Source organism: Ochotona princeps, chromosome 29 (genome assembly GCF_030435755.1).
Source record: "Ochotona princeps isolate mOchPri1 chromosome 29, mOchPri1.hap1, whole genome shotgun sequence".
Classification (NCBI taxonomy): Eukaryota; Metazoa; Chordata; class Mammalia; order Lagomorpha; family Ochotonidae; genus Ochotona; species Ochotona princeps.
In genome coordinates, this window is record NC_080860.1 from 18,786,921 (window position 1) to 18,802,438 (window position 15,518).

Genomic DNA, 15,518 nt, shown 5'->3' on the forward strand with positions numbered 1-15,518 from the left:
GGGCTCAGGTCCCTCTTGGGAGTGAGTGCAACTCGTCCCCGCCCCGAGGGAGCTGAACCCCACAGAAATAACTTTCCTGTCCATAGTTCAATGGCACAGCAGAACGACTGCTTCATGCACACCTACTGTCTGTGCCTTCCCCCACCCCGCTATATTTTTCCCTGTTTAAAACTTTATATTGATCTTTGAAAGTTACAGAGGGAGAGACAGAGAATGAAAAAGATCTTCCATCTACTGTTTCGCTCCACAAATGGTCTAAATGGCTGGAGATGAGCTGATCTGAAGCCAGGAGTTCCTTCTGGACCTCCCACGTGGGTGCAGGGGCCCAAGGACTTGAGCCATCCTTGCTGCTTTCCCAGGTGCATTAGTAGGGCACCGCCAGGTACTCATTGGTGCCTATGTAGGATGCCAGTGCTGCAGGTGGAGGATTAACCCCCTAAGCCACTGGGCCAGCCCCCATCTTAATAGTTTTTCAGCCATGATCACAAGGTTATTTTCTGTCTACTCAGACTTTTTTCAGTTGGCATTCAGCAGCTGTCGGCGTGCAACTCTACACTTTTGTTAGCTTATTCTTCAGAATTTTATTTATTTATTTATTTATTTTTGTGCTACTGAGTGAATTCCAGTGAATCAGATTTTCTTCATTTGCTTTTTTGGATAATTCGTCGTTGGTGTGTAGAAATATGATTATTCTTTGTATGTTGACTTTATACTCTCCGACTTTACTGAATTTGTCTACTATTCTTTTTTTTAAGACTTATTTATTTATTGGAAAGTCAGATGTACAGAGAGGAAGATCTTACATTCAATGATTTACTCCCCAAGTGGCCACAACGGCCAGAGCTGAACCAATCCAAACCCAGGAGCCAGGAGCTTCTTCCAGGTCTCCCACGCAGGTGCAGGATCCCAAGGCTTTGGTCCGCCCTCAACTGCTTCCCCAGGCCACAAGCAGGGAGCTGGATGGAAAGCAGGGCTGTTAGGATTAGAACCGGCGCCCATATGGGATCCTGGCACATGCACAGCGAAGACTTTAGCCACTAGGCTACCGCACCGGGACCTTGACTGCTATCCTTTTTTTTTTTAAGATTCATGTATTTTTATTGGAAACTCTCAGAGCTCTGATATTTGATAGGTTTGTGGGCACCGTGTGTGTGTCCCCAGACAACGAGGTACCAGAAGTTCCTAAGATATCCAGCCCTCTTAACCAGAGTCTGATAACAGCACAGAACTCCACCTGTGCTCCTTGCACCTCCATCCTTTTTTCTCTCATACCTCTCTCACTCCAGCCCTCAACCACCAGCACCCCATGCTCCTCAAAAGAGCTTCCCTCCGAGAACTGTCCTTCCCACATAGGCCCAGCTGTGACTGCAAGTGTTGGCCTCCGTCCTCCCTCTCTTCCTTCTCTCTCTCTCTCCTGCCCCTTTTCTGGGGAATCCTAGGTCTGCTCTGACAGATCACCCCCCCTAGCGTTGTACCCCCTTGCTTCTTTAAAAGCAACACAAAGTCTTTCTCTGAATAGTTCTTGTGCTCATGTTAACCCCCATCGCCTTCTTAGATCCTGGGGATAAACATCCTGAGAGAGGTCTGCTTCGTTGATGTTTTATTATTTTATTATTTATCACAGAGAGCCTGTCACTAAGGCCAGAATTTGCAAGCTTGCTGTGTTGGTGAGCGAAGCATCGGCATCCCGAGGTTCTTGTTGACCACAGGAGAGATTGTCCCCCAAGACGCTGAGTGCATCTGTGTTCATGTCCACCTGTAATGGATGAGGAAGCCAGCTTTGCCTCTGTCCAGCACCCGGCTGGTAAGTGGCCGAGCCAAGTGTCAGTGCCCACCTGTGGTTATTCCAGCAGCTTCATCCTGTTCAAGCAGCTGCCTGTCACACAACACGAAATACCCCAGAGCTGACGCAGCCCCTTTCTCGACGCTTCAAGGATCCACATTTTGTTTTTGCTGTTTGGAATGCATGCTTTCTTCTACCTTATTTGCTTCTGATTTAAAATAAGAACTGTTTGGATCTGGCACAGTGATTCAATGATTCAAATCCTCACCTTGCGAGCACTAGGATTCCTTATGGGCACTGGTTCATATCCTGGATGCTCCACTTCCCTTCCAGCTCCCTACCTGTGGCCTGGGAGAGCAATGGAGGACAGCCCAAAGCCTTGGTGCTGGCTTTCATTTTCTTCTGGAAGCACCAGGCTGTTTTTCACAACATCTGTACCCTTTGCCCTTCCCTCCGGCACTGCACATGAATTCAGTTTCTGAGTATTCTCACAGGCGCCCTTGCTGTTGTATGCGTGTGTGTGTGTGTGTGTGTGTGTGTGTGTGTGTGTGTGTGTTGTATGTGTTGTAGCAGGGCAGAGGTGACTGGATAGGTGCCACCATTAGAGTAGCTGAGTGGAGAGGGCCAGTGCCATAATGTAGCGGGTAAAGGCACTGCTGGCAGTGCCAGCATTCCATATGGGCACCACTGCTAGTCTTGACTGTTCCACTTCCAATCCAGCTCCCTACTTATGACCTGGAAAAGCAGCAGAGGATGGCTCAAGACCTTGGGACCCTGCACCCTCATGGGAGACCCAGGAGAAGCTCCTGGTTCTCAGCTTTGGACCAGCTGTTGCAACCATTTGGGAAATAAACCAGTGGGTGGAAGATCTCCCTCTCTCTTCTCTCTCTCTCTCTTTGTAACTCAAGTAAAATAAATAAATCTCTTTTTTTAAAAAAAAAATCCACGAATAGGTGAGTGGAGCACCTGAGAAGGGAAGAAGGTTGGTTTGGCCTTCCCGTCTGCAGGTCCACAGTCCAAGGCTGGGCACTCTGGTAAATCTAGGGAGGGTTGGCAATGGCGCAGCGTGCAGGCACAGCCAAGTGACGAGCCAGGAGAAGCAAAAGCTAAACTTGCCTTGAACAATCAACTCCTGAGAAAGAACATGCTTCCCGTGACCCCCTCCCACCCCACCCCCTCAACCCCACATCCCACCCACCATCATCCCATCCACCAACTGTCAGCCAGGAATCCATGGTTGGTGGAAGGCCGTGGGGCGGGCTCCTAGTTAAGCGATGGGAGCACACCACCCCCCTCCACTGGTGAGCAATCAGGGAAGAACTCCTGGAGGAGGGGAGTGAAGTCACAGCAATCCCTGGGAGAGAACGCTTCCAGGGGAGGAGCAGGGGGAGGAAGGGGAGGCAGGAGGTGCACAGGCGCTGGGACACAGAGGTGTTTGCGTGGGAGGAAAAGCGCGAGGCTTAACCTCTGCCTTCCTCTCCATTCCTACAGGGAAAGGGGTTGAGAACAGCGCCCCCACTCCCGCTGCACCTCCGGAAATGAAGAGAAGCCAAGGAGCTGTTTGATCTGATATTGAACACAGGAGGGCGCTAGTGCACAAGGAGAGAGGTAAGTTCCAGGCCAGTGCGGTGGGAGGAGGGTTGGGGAGGAGGGGGAAAAGACAAGCAGGTGGTTTGGTCAAGGCGTACGTGCCGGGAGGCAGATTCCAGATGTGTCTCAGACGTGAAGGTTGGGTACAGCTTCCCAGGCAGGTGCCCACGGCAACCTTGATATCAAAGGCAGAGCAGGAGAACATGGACCACATTAAAGCTTTGGCAGCCCCAGCAAGGGTCATTTCTAAAATAACCTGATGGTCTGGACTCAACAGCCGACCGCCCAACCCAGGTCTGAGGGGTCCCTGAGCCTCAGACTGGCCAGGGCCTGAAGGTGGGAACTAGGTCATGAATGGAGGGTGGAGCCAGTGTCAGGTGCTGTGATGGCCAGCCAGGGACGGACACTGACCCCAGGGAGTCTGACCGCTCCTACCTCTGCCCCAGGCTCATGGAGATGAACAGCCTGGCCCTCCCCAAGCTCTTGGACCTGGCAGCCCACAGCCTGCTGAGCAGCAAGGTCCCGGGAATCCCTGCCTTGGAGGAGTTCACGGTGGACCTGTTCCCCCCACTGCTCACCGCAGCCTTTGCCAGGGGTCACAAACAGGCCTTGAAGGCCCTGGTGCAGGCATGGCCCTTCCCCTTCCTGCGCCTGGGTTCTCTGATCGTGCAGTGGCCTAGTCAGGACAGCCTGCAGGCTGTGCTGGATGGCCTGGAAGACTTGCCTTGCCCCAACCCCAGCCCTAGGGCTTGGCCCAGGTGAGGCATGGCCTGGAATCCTGGGAAGCGGGGAGCCTGTGAGGGGTGGGCTTGTCACCCCCTGGGGACTGTGGTGCAGGCAATGTGAGAGGTAGGGGGCTGAGGAGGGGCCCAGAGCAGAGGATGCTGGGATCTCAGGGCAGGCCCTGGGCATCCTCCTGCTACACTGTCCCTCCCCACCTGCCCCGTCCTCTCATCCCTGCCCCTGTATGCAGCAGGAGATCAGAACTGCGGGTGCTAGATATGACCCTGGACTTCGAGCAGGTCCAGAGCAAAGGCGCCTCAGAGGCCTTGGCCAGGTTCCCCTTCTGGCTGCCGTCCACCGTAAAGGCGGAGGCGTCCCAGCCGGCAGCTGGGCCCAAGCTGGGCGAGACCATGAGGAGAGGCCGGAAGCAGCCGTGGGAACCCGTTGAGCTGCACATCGACCTGTTCCTGCGAGGCCCCTTCAAGCTGGACACCTTCCTCTCTGGCCTGCTGAGCAAGGTGGAGCGGAGCGGCGGGGCACTGCGCCTGTGCTGCCGGAAGCTGCACATCGAGGAGATGCCCTTCAGCAGTCTCATCGGCATCCTGAAGACGCTGCAGCTGGACTGCATCCGCGAGCTGGAGGTCTTCGACTGGTTCCGGGCGCTCTCCGAGCAGAGTCTGTTTGCCACACAGCTGGGCAGGATCTGCAACCTGCACAGCCTCAAGCTGGCCTACTACCACTGGACCTTCTCCCCGGAGGATGAGCAGTCCTCCAGCTACTTCCTGTCCCAGCTCAGCAAGCTGGGCCACCTGCAGAAGCTTCATCTCTCCTACTCCTATCTCTCTGGCAACCTCCACCAAGTGCTCAGGTGAATGGGGGTGGGCAGGGGCTTCCCAGGAGTCCCCCCACCCCCTAAATCAAATCAGGGGAAGAGACAAACCCATTTTTTAAAAAGATTTATTTAGGGATTAGGCAATGGTTCAATTGGCTAGCCTTCCCTTCGCAAGCACCAGGATCCCACATGGGCACATGTTCATGTCCCAGCTGCTCTACTTCCCATACAGGTCCCTGCTTGTGGCCTGGGAAAGCCGCTGAGGATGGTCCAAAGCCTTGGGCTCCTGCACCCTGAAAGACCCAGAAGAATCTCCTGGTTCCTGGCTTTGAAGCATTTATTTTTATTGGAAAGGCAGATTTTATGAGAAAAAGAAAAAGAGAAAGAAATATCTCCCATCCAGTGGTTCACCCCCCAAATGGCTGCAACAGCCAGAACTGAGCTGATCCAAAGCCAGGAGCCAGGGGCTTCTTCTGGGTCTCCCAGGTGGGTGCAGGGGTCCAATGCTTTGGGCCATTCTCCTTTGCTCCATGGGGAAATATGCATATTAGTAGGCACTGCTACTAATAACAAAGCAAAACAAAATTGCAACACATTTAAAGATCCAGCTGGCTTTTACTGGTAACTGGGGGAGTCAGAGCAGACTCTGAGCCAGGAAGTGACTGCGTGGCCTGGAGAGCAGTAACAGGAAATGGAGAGCAAATTGGCTCTAGAAGGTGGTGCTGGGCCAAATCCCAGGGCTTACTCCTCAGGCTGGCCCTGGTTAGCCCAGTCTCTTCCACCCACCAGCTATGAGCCTTCTTGAGTTTGCAGAAAACTAAGGTCAGGTAGCCCTTAGCCACATCAGTTCTACTCTGGTATGGTCCAGTCTGCTGGGGCCTGGTGCTGGGAGCCTAGTCCAGAACAGCAGGCCTTGCAACAGGTTAAGCTGCCCTGTGTGTCCATGGTATCCCCTGCCTGCGTCCCAGTTGGAGTCCTGGCCATTAGGCTTGGGAAGGCGGCAGAAGATGGTCTTTGCCGTCCACATGAACAATCTGGGTGGCGTTCCAGGCACCTGGCTTTGGCCTGGCCCAGCCCTGTCTGGGGAGGCCATCTGGGGAGTGAACTGGTAGATGGATGATCTCTCTGTGTGTCTTTTAAATAAATCAATCTTTTTGAAAAATGACCTCTCGTAACTTGAAGTCTCCTTTATTTACTTGAAAGGCTACGTTACAGAGTGAGAGAGTGTGAGAAAAACACATGGAGAGACAAGCAGATAGAGAGAGAGAGAGACAATCTTCCATCTACTGCTTTGGTTCACAAATGCTCACAACAGGGTCAGGCCCAAGTCAGGAATGTAGAACTCCAGCTGGATCTCTAGCATGGACAACAGGGGCCCAAGCACTTGAGCCATCCTCCACTGCCTTCCAGGGAAGCATTAGCAGGGAGCTGGATGGATCAGAAGTGGAGCAGGCAGGACTTGAACTGGTACCCTTAAGGGATGCCAGTGCTGCTCAGTGACTTCCCTCTGGGAAGGAGGATGTGGGTGCGCCCCTGAATCAGCTGCCTTCCCTTCACAGCTGCCTGCAGGCCCCCCTGCACACCCTGGAGATCCGCTCCTGCACCCTCCTGGACACTGACATCTCCTACCTGGCCCAGAGCCTGCATACCACCTGCTTGACGAAACTGGATCTGAGCGGCAACAACCTGTCCTACATGGTGCCTGGACCCTTAGAGCCCCTGCTGGCCAAGGTGTCAGGGACACTACAGCACCTGGACCTGAACCACTGCCGGCTGAAAGATGCTCACCTGGGCACCATTCTGCCAGTCCTGTGCCGCTGCTCCCACCTCAGCTCCCTGGGACTGTCTGACAACCCTGTGTCGCGGGCCGGCCTCCTGAGCCTGTTGGAGCACACAGCCACGGGCTTGCAGGAGCTTAAACGGGTGCTCTACCCGATCCCAGTCGAGTGCTGCGTGTACCTGCACGGCCTCTCGTGGGGGCCAGTCAACAAGGACAAGCTGGGCCAGGTGCAGGCCGAGATGCAAGCGCTGCTGCAGGCTGTGCAGCGCACTGACATGCAGTGGAACCCCCCGCTGCCCTCGCCCCTGCCCGTGAGGCTGGTGCAGCTTGACTGAGGGCCAGGGGTAGAGGGGGCAGGGAGGCCCCAGGCCCCCTGGCTGGACGCGGATTGGTTGCCGGGGACATAAAAGAACCGTGTGGGGGAGCTGTCCAGTGCTGCTTTCTCAGCTTCTTCCTGCGCCCATTCCCCTCTCAGTCCAGGACCCCTTCACTACCCCTTCCTTCTGGCCACACGCAATCTTGCTGATTTCCTCTGCTTCTGGATAGAATGAAATGGGACCCTGAGTGACCTTCCCAGTTTCTGGGTCATCATCTGACCTCCTGCCAACCCCCTGGATAAGGAGGGGCCAAGGCTGCCTGAGAGTTCTTTGGGTGGTCCCTGAGTGTGTCCCAGGCCCCGTGGAACTGCTGGCATTTGCCCGGCACACATCTCCTAGGATGTCCATGCAGCAGGGCCCAGTCACAGAAAAAGCACCAGTGAGCTTGGCGGGGGCGGGGAGGGCAAAGAAGTACTTCCAGATCAGAGACAGCTGAGCTGAGGACAGCTGCTGCAGGGGCAGTGGGGGAACATTTGGACATGGGCACGCTTTGGACCAGTGAGCTGGGAATTGCCCTGTGTAGCTTGCCGAGCCATATGGGGAGAGTGCAGTCGAGGCTGGCGCCTGAGGATACCCAAGGAGAAGGAGGGGGAGGATTTGGGAGGGGCCAGAACCCACACCGGAGCTGCCCGAGAGACCCGGTCTGCCTGTGACCTTCCACCATCCCCCCCCCGTCTTCGCCAAAGAACCCCTCTTAGTCACCAGCCTAGCTGCTAAGGACATATAAAGACACTGGCCTGGGTCTGCCACTAGGATGCAGTCCATGGCAGGCTCAGCCCCTCCCCTGGCCCCCCCAAGCCCTACAGAGTCCCATGCAGGCTGGGAGAGGGACTCCTGCTGGGGACACAGTAGCGGAGGTCCTCACGCACCCCCATCCGCTCACTGCTCCATTCACCAGCCACACACACTGAGGACCCTCTCAAAGACCCTGCGCCCATCTTGGGTGGTCATATGGGCCATTTGTTGAATCCCAGGTGCTTCTGCAAGGGCCAAGGACACAGCACGGTGAAAGCCGAGTCCCCAGTGCTGCTTGCGTATGAGCAGGCTGGCAGATCAAGGTCAAGGCCTCGGAACCTGCAGGTGTGGTGTAGGGTTGAGAGAGAGCCCTGAAAGCAGCAGGGCGAGGTGGCTATGAGTTTGCCCGTGTGGGCATCTGGGCAGAGACCAGAAGGGCAGCCAGGCAAAGGACCGAGCAGGTGTGTTTTGAAGGAACTCCGTGACTTGGAAACACTGGCTTGGGGCTGGACGCATAGCCTTGTCTGTGCTTAAGATTCATGCACTTCCCCAGACCTCGGCTAACCGTGACACAGCCAGGCGGGCACGTAATGGCTGTTGGTCAGTGTACCTGCCGCAACGCCATCCCTTGCAGCCAACCTCTGGCGCCACCTTCCCCAGGATATACTGGCATCACTGCTGCCTGCTGGGGGTCCTTGGTGGCATTGCCAGCCATGACCCTGCCCTGTTGTTTCCTTTCTGCTGCCCCCAGTTCCTGTTGCCTGTTGCTAATTTAGTGAGACTTGGATTTCCCTGAGACCCTCCTGCTGCTCCGGGAAAGTTTGTGTGAAGCTTAGCATGGGGTTAGGAGCACTGGATCTGCCAGTCATACAAGCCATTTGTGCCCCCCATACCGTTGCTTTGCATCATTCCCTGCCTGGCAGAGCTGCAGGTGTGTGCAAAGCAAGCCGTATGCTCAGAAGAGACATAGGCAAAACAGGACCAGCCTTCTTCCAAGAAATCTGGGAAGAGACACTTTCTTCTTCTTTTAAAGATTTATTTGTTCTAATTGGAAAGTCAGCTTTACTGAGAAGAGAGATAGATCTCCCATCTGCTGTTCACTCCCCAAGTGGAGCTAAGATCATCTGAAGCCAAGAGCCAGGAGCTTCTTCCAGGTCTCCCACCTAGATTGAGGGTCCCAAGGTACAGGCTACAAGCAGGGAGCTGAATGGGAAGTGGAGCAGCCAGGATACGAACCAGCGCGTATATGGGGTAGCCACAGCACATGCAAGAGGACTTTAGCCACTAGGCTACGGTGTCAGGCCCAGAAGAGACGCTTTCCAAGAGCCCAAGCCAAGTGAGTGGGGCCTGTCTGGGGAGGTTGTTGGAAGGACTCAGCAGGCAATTCCCGCAGGCTTCTGGAGAGTGGTGGCCGCCTAGGTCTGTGTCAGTGCTGGCTCCTTTGTCCATATTTATTTTTCTCTAGCATTTACTTACTTGAAAGGCAGAGTTGCAGATTGAGAAGAAAGAGATCTTCTATCTGGCCTACTCTGAAAATGACATTTTCAGAATAAAACGGCGACTTGACTCGCTGTGCCACAAGCGCCGGCCCCAAGTGCTTTTTGACCTTGCATTTTGTATTCCACGCAGCACCCATTCGCTCTTTCTGCAAATGTGGCTCCCAAGAAAAGGAAACCCGCTACACACGTCTATGGGTGTAACCATCACGGTCATGGTGGTTGTCATTCTTGTCTCTCCGGCGCCAGGAGGAATCCGGATGGCGATTTCGGGGATCCGCAACCCCGATCTCCCACAGCCCCAGGACACCGGCCGGGCTGGAGTTGGGGGGTCGGAAGACATGAGGGGGCGCTCCCGGGAACGCTGGAGCGCGGAACCTACACTCACTGGCTTCACGAGCGTCGGAGGGAGCTTCCTGGCATGCCGGGCGCGGGGGACGCCAGAAGCAGCCGGACCCGGAAGTGGAGGGTGGCAGTGGCCGCCTGGGGAAGCAGGAACAGGATCCGCGATCGGCGAGAGGGGACGGCGGGTGAGCGGGGATCCCGGGTGGCACCCCGCGAGGGCGAGGGGAGAGCAAGGGGCTGCTGGCGGGGCAGCGAGTGAGAAGGGAGCCCGGGAGGGCGAGGGGCTGCTTGCAGAGGCGGGGGCCGCGCAGGTGCGGCCCCGAGTGCTTGGCGCGGGCAGGCGACACGGTTCCCCCGGGGGGCTGGCCGGAGTGGCCCGGCCGAGGACACGGTCCCCCGGGGAGCTAGCTGGGGTGGCCTGGCTGAGGCTGAGGACACAGTGCCCTCCCCCGGGGGGCTGGCTGAGGTGGCCCAGCTGAGGACATGGTCCCCCTGGGGGGCTGGCCAGGGTGGCCCAGGGAGGCTATGCGTGGCCTCGGAGGGGCCGGGTGTCCTCTGGGATGGCAAACCCAGCTTCCCCACCGCCTGGCTGATGCGGGCAAGGTTGGATGGAGGCCCCCAGGGAGGAATCCCAAGGCCTCCTCCCGCCTGCCCCCCATGCTGGCCCCAGCCCAGGCTGGAGAAGGGGCCACGTTTTGTCTCTTCCACCCATCCAGGATTAGACGCGAGAGGCCAGTCCCAGCTGGGCGCACTGACCAAAGTCACTGGACACTCCTCTCAGGTTATTGGTGGTCTGAAGCAATGACAGTCCCCCACCCCACGTCCCACTTAGGTAAAGGCCACAGGGTTTATGGCCGGTGTGGATGTGGAAAATGGGAATTCTAGGCATGTAATGTGGGAAATCACACAAGAGATGGACTCAGCAAGTTCAGGCAAAGCGAGACTTTGTGGTTCGTGGTTTTGCGGGGAGCAGGTGTTGGGCGAGCAGGTGCCTCCTGCACTGGGTTGTATCCCAGCAGACAGGTCCCACCTCTCAGTGTCTCCTTGGCGGAGTACCAGGGGTGTACAGTCTTCCCCGAGGAGGCAACTGAGTGACAGAGTGACCTCCTTCTGTCCTCCTGGGTCCTTTCATGTCTTCTCCTGAATTGACTGCTTTGCTAACGTCCCATAGACTTGTGAGGTTTGCTGCATTTGCAGTTCTCAGTTGTTTAACGTTCTGTGCCAGAGCTGGACCACCATTTTATTTTTAAGATATTCAGGTTCATTGGAAAAGCAGATTTACAGAGAGGAGAGACAGAGAAAAAGATCTTCCATCCTCTGGTTCCCTCCCCAAGTGGCCGCAAGTGACTGGAGCTGGATTGATTTGAAGCCAGAAGTCAGGAGCTTCTTTTGGGTCTCCCACATGGATACAGGGTCTCAAGGCTTTGGACCATCGTGTACTGCCTTCCCAGGCCACAGGCAGAGAGCTGGGAGGGCAGTAGAGCAGCTGGGGCATAAACCGGTGCCCATATGGGATCCTGGCACATGCAAGGTGAGGACTTTAGCTGCTAGGCTACTGTGCTGGGCCCAAAAAATAAATAAATCTTTAAATAAGAAGACAGAGAGCATGATCTGCCATCTACTGGTACATTCCCTCCACCCAAATGGCCGCAATGGCCAGGACTGGACTAGCCAAGCTAGGCTAAAACTGGGAGCCAGGAGCAGAGCACCCTGTTGGGTGGCAGGAACCTGACTGCCATCCCCAGGGCCTCCCAGGGTATGCATCAGCAGGAAGCTAGAATTGGGAGCCCGAACCAGGACTTGAATCCAGGCATTCAGGTGTGGAGCCTCGAGCAGCCTAACCACCTGGCGGCACAGCTGCCCGAGGAGCATGTCTGTCTGTGGAGCCCACGTTTACAGGTGCCTGGCCAAGGTGACTAGCTGTTGCTCAGGATGCCGGTGGACAGGCAGTCTGAAACTGGGTATTCTTCATGGGTCCCAGCGTGCGCTGCCCAGTGTCAGGCCTGCTGCTGGTGACAGTCTCCGGCCCCAAGGTAGACTGTGTCTCCTGGGGGTGACTTGTCAGCCTATTCAGTATTCATCAGAAAACTCAGGATCTTGGGTATGAAGGAAATGGTAGATGCGGGGAAGTCTCAGCATCCTTGACATCATAGAGGGAAACACTGCCAAGGGGAAGTATTTTCAATGGCTTTACAGATTTAAAATCAACATATACACACACAGATATAGATATAGCCCCATCCCCATCCCCAGAGTCAGCCCTACAGTCTTCTGTCTTTATCTATCTATCTATCTATCTTATATATATATCATATATATATATATTTGTGTATGTGTTTATTTGTATTTGAAAGGTAGAGTTAACAGAGATCTTTCATCCACTGGTTCACTCCCCAAATGACCACAATGGCCGGAGGAGCTGAGCTGATCCAAAGGCTGGAACCAGGCGCTTCCTCTGGATCTCCCACACGAGTGCAGGATCCCAAGGCTTTGGGCCGTCCTCTACTGCTTTCCCAGACCACAGCAAGGAGCTGAATGGGAAGTGGGGCCGCTGGGATTAGAACCGGTGCCCATATGGGATCCTGGTGCATGCAAAGTGAGGATTTTAGCCACTAGTCTGTCATGCCAGGCCCCCCACACCATATTTTTGTGTGCACCTTTGGGTGCTGTAGCCTCGACCATCCCAGCCTATTGCCCCACCCCAGTATCCATGAGTGTTGGGGGGTTCCATGGTCATGCCCTGCTCAGCCTATCACAACCCCAGCTCTTGAGTGAACTAGTGGATATTGCAGTACTGTAGAGGTGAGTTCGTATATCCCTCATAGACTGTCCCCAGACCTGGTTCTGTCACATGCTGGTTAGTGTCATGGCCCAGTTTAGCATTATCCAACCCCTGTTCTAACACCCACTAGTGGGTACTGTGATCTAGCCCTACCAGGTAAGCCACTAGCCCTAACTTTAGTGTGTGCTAGTGGGTGGTGGTCAATGCACAGGTCAGGTCTCCCACTAGGCAGGTGCATCAGTCTGAGCCAGAAAGGTCCTTTAGCTTCCCTCCAAACTGCTCAGCCTCAATCCCCTCCCTTACCTGCAAGCACAGAGGCCTTGGTGGAGGTCTCCCAGAAGTCATTCCTCACCTGCAACATACTCCCTCAGCGGTCCTCCCTCCCACACATCGATATACTCCCTTCCTTGAGCAATCTACAGTCCCTGTGCCTGGAAGCACATGGGTTCCCTATCCCTGTCTTCCCAAGCCCAGTGGGGTGGCGTGCTGGCTTGGAGCTCTGCCTACCCATTAGGCACCCATGATCCTGGCTCATGCTGGCATGGGACCCTACCCCTGTACCTCCCCAAGATCCCAGCATGTTCACAGTTCCCCAGTCTTGGTCCACCCGCACACCAGGCCAGCTTGCTGACCTGGGCTTTCCTCCTACCCCAGCCCAGGACCAGGCTCATGCAGAAATCCCCAGGTTCACTCTGCCTGCCTGGACAAGAGTTCCCCGGTCCCTACATGTGCCTACCGGCATCATCCCCCAGGCTGCCTGCAGCCACACATTAGTGGCATAGCCTCCTCGTTGAAAGTTTTTTTTTTTTAAAGATTTATTCTTATTACAAAGTCAGATATACAGAGAGGAGGAGAGACAGAGAGGAAGATCTTCCATCCGATGATTCACTCCCCAAGTGAGCCGCAACGGGCCAGTGCGTGCCGATCCGAAGCCGGGAGTCTGGAACCTCTTCCAGATCTCCCACACGGGTGCAGGGTCCCAGATCTTTGGGCTGTCCTCGACTGCTTTCCCAGGCCACCGGCAGGGAGCCAGATGGAAAGTGGAGCTGCCGGGATAAGAACCGGCGCCCATATGGGATCCCGGGGCTCTCAAGGCGAGGACTTTAGCCGCTAGGCCACGCCACCGGGCTCTGAAAGTTTTAAAGTGGAAATCTTTGTTTCTCTTTTTTTCTTACCCAGAAGTCAGCCCAGTTATTCTTATTTTTTTTTTTTTTTTAATTTGATGGTACTGTTCCATCGGGTCTGGGAATCCCCCCTTCCACATTTCCCCCCTCCTCCCCCTGATTTTTCCCATATTATTATAATAGTATAGTCCTTCATAAGGAGTCATAATTCCATCAGTCTGTTATTTAAATGTGCCCCAACATTGCTGGTACAAACAGTGTCAGTCCAGCATCCCATTGCCTAGATGTGGCCAACAATTTCATTGGGAGTCCTCCTTTGATTTGGAAGCAGGGATACATATTGCATTATACCTTCACATCTGGATCCGCAACTCCGATCTCCCACAGCCCGAGGACACAGCTGGGCTGGAGTTGGGGGGTCAGGAAACAAGAGGGGGCGCTCCCGGAACTCTGGAGTGTCGGAACCCACATGCATTGGCTTCACGAGTGTCGGAGGGAGCTTCCTGGCACGCCACTATACGTTTGCTTAAATGAGAAACCATGAAACCATGAAACAAAGTCAGCAACAGCTATTAAGTTAAACTAACCAAACAAAAAAATTACATTACCGTGGAGCCAAAAAAAACACACCTTTGAGTAACCAATGCATGGGTGACGAAAAGAAAACCCAAAAACCTCTTGGGTAAAATGATGCCACGATGCAATCCATGAGCCGACGATGAATTTGACAAGAGAAAAGGTTTCTATTTAGAAGAAATGCAAATGAAATAAAAAACATCAAAACATACAGAATGCAGCAAAAACAGTATGGAGAGGGTATTGATCTTACAATTTGTGTGATGGTTTCCTTCTATTAGAGAGAACACATAGTATTTGTCCTTTTGGGGTTGACTTATTTCACTGAGCATAATGGTCTCTAGTTGGGACCATCTAGTTGCAAATGATATACTTTCATTATTTTTAATGGCCGAGTAGTATTTCATGGAGTAGGTATACCCCCATACTACAGTTTCTTTAACCATTCCTCTTTGGATGGGTATCTGGGTTGTTTCCATGTCTTTCCTATTGTGGATTGTGCTGCTGTAAGTATAGGATTACAGATTCTCTTCTCCTATGCAGTTTTCATTTCCTTTGGGTGTATCCCTAGCAGCAGGATTGCTGGGTCATATGGCAGGTTTATTTGCAATTCTCTAAGCACTATCCACACTGATTTCCATAGTGGTTGTACTAGCCTGCACTCCCACCAGCAGTGAAGGAGGGTGCCTTTCTCCCCACATCCATGCCAGCAGGTGTTGTTAGTAGAGTTCTGAATGTAGGCCAGCCTCACTGAAGTTAGGTGGTTCTCAATGTGGTTTTCATTTGTATCTCCTTGATGGCTAGGGAGCCTGAGCATCTTTTCATATTTCTGTTAGCCATTTGAATCTGTTCTTTTGAAAAATGTCTGTTCATTTCCTTCACTTAGCCCAGTTGTTTTAACTCAAGACTGTTGTCAAAAACACCATGATAAGGGGCTGACATTGTGGCACTGCATGTTAAGCCGCTGCCTGTGACACCAGCATCACATTTCAGAGTGACAGTTTGAGTCCTGGCTATTCCACTTTTTACCCAGCTGCCTGATAATGCTCCTGGGAAGGCAGCAGAGGATGGCCCACGTGCTTGGAGCCAACCACCCATGTGGGCGACCTGGATAGAGTTCCTGGTTTCTGGCTTCATCCTGGTTCAGCCCTGGTTGTGGCCAGCTGGGGAGCATACCAACATGATGAAACGATGAAAGATGGATTGACTGTTTAGGCTGTGTGTGTGTATGTATATATATATGAGAGACACTGCCTTTCTTTACATCTTTAAAGAGAGGAAGAGAAAGTGCCCATACTCGAGCAAGGCCTGCTTCCAGTAGGCCTTGGGCTCCAGCATGGCTCAGAAGGACTTGGGACGCTCCACTGTCAGCCCA

At 54.0% G+C, this 15,518-nt stretch overlaps 1 protein-coding gene across 2 annotated transcripts; it reads left to right on the forward strand.

Annotated features, from left to right (window-relative positions):
* The first annotated feature begins 3,760 nt into the window (after positions 1–3,760).
* PRAME (PRAME nuclear receptor transcriptional regulator) lies at positions 3,761–7,140 on the forward strand. Of its 2 annotated transcripts, none has more exons than XM_004592133.3 (3): positions 3,761–4,131; positions 4,350–4,964; positions 6,488–7,140. In XM_004592133.3, the coding sequence occupies exons 1-3, from the start codon at positions 3,824–3,826 to the stop codon at positions 7,041–7,043; spliced, it is 1,479 nt and encodes a 492-aa protein (XP_004592190.3). In that variant the 5' UTR covers positions 3,761–3,823; the 3' UTR covers positions 7,044–7,140. The 2 variants fall into 2 exon arrangements, with proteins under 2 accessions (XP_004592190.3, XP_058512485.1); XM_058656502.1 differs by having other exon boundaries at positions 4,353–4,964.
* Positions 7,141–15,518: the final 8,378 nt, after the last annotated feature.

Excerpts from the sequence above, each read along its gene's own strand:
- PRAME (XM_004592133.3), top strand. The coding sequence starts at position 3,824 with ATGGAGATGAACAGCCTGGCCCTCCCCAAGCTCTTGGACCTGGCAGCC. Across the intron at positions 4,132-4,349 it reads AGCCCTAGGGCTTGGCCCAG|GAGATCAGAACTGCGGGTGC; the intron begins GTGAGGCATGGC and ends TGTATGCAGCAG. Across the intron at positions 4,965-6,487 it reads AACCTCCACCAAGTGCTCAG|CTGCCTGCAGGCCCCCCTGC; the intron begins GTGAATGGGGGT and ends TTCCCTTCACAG.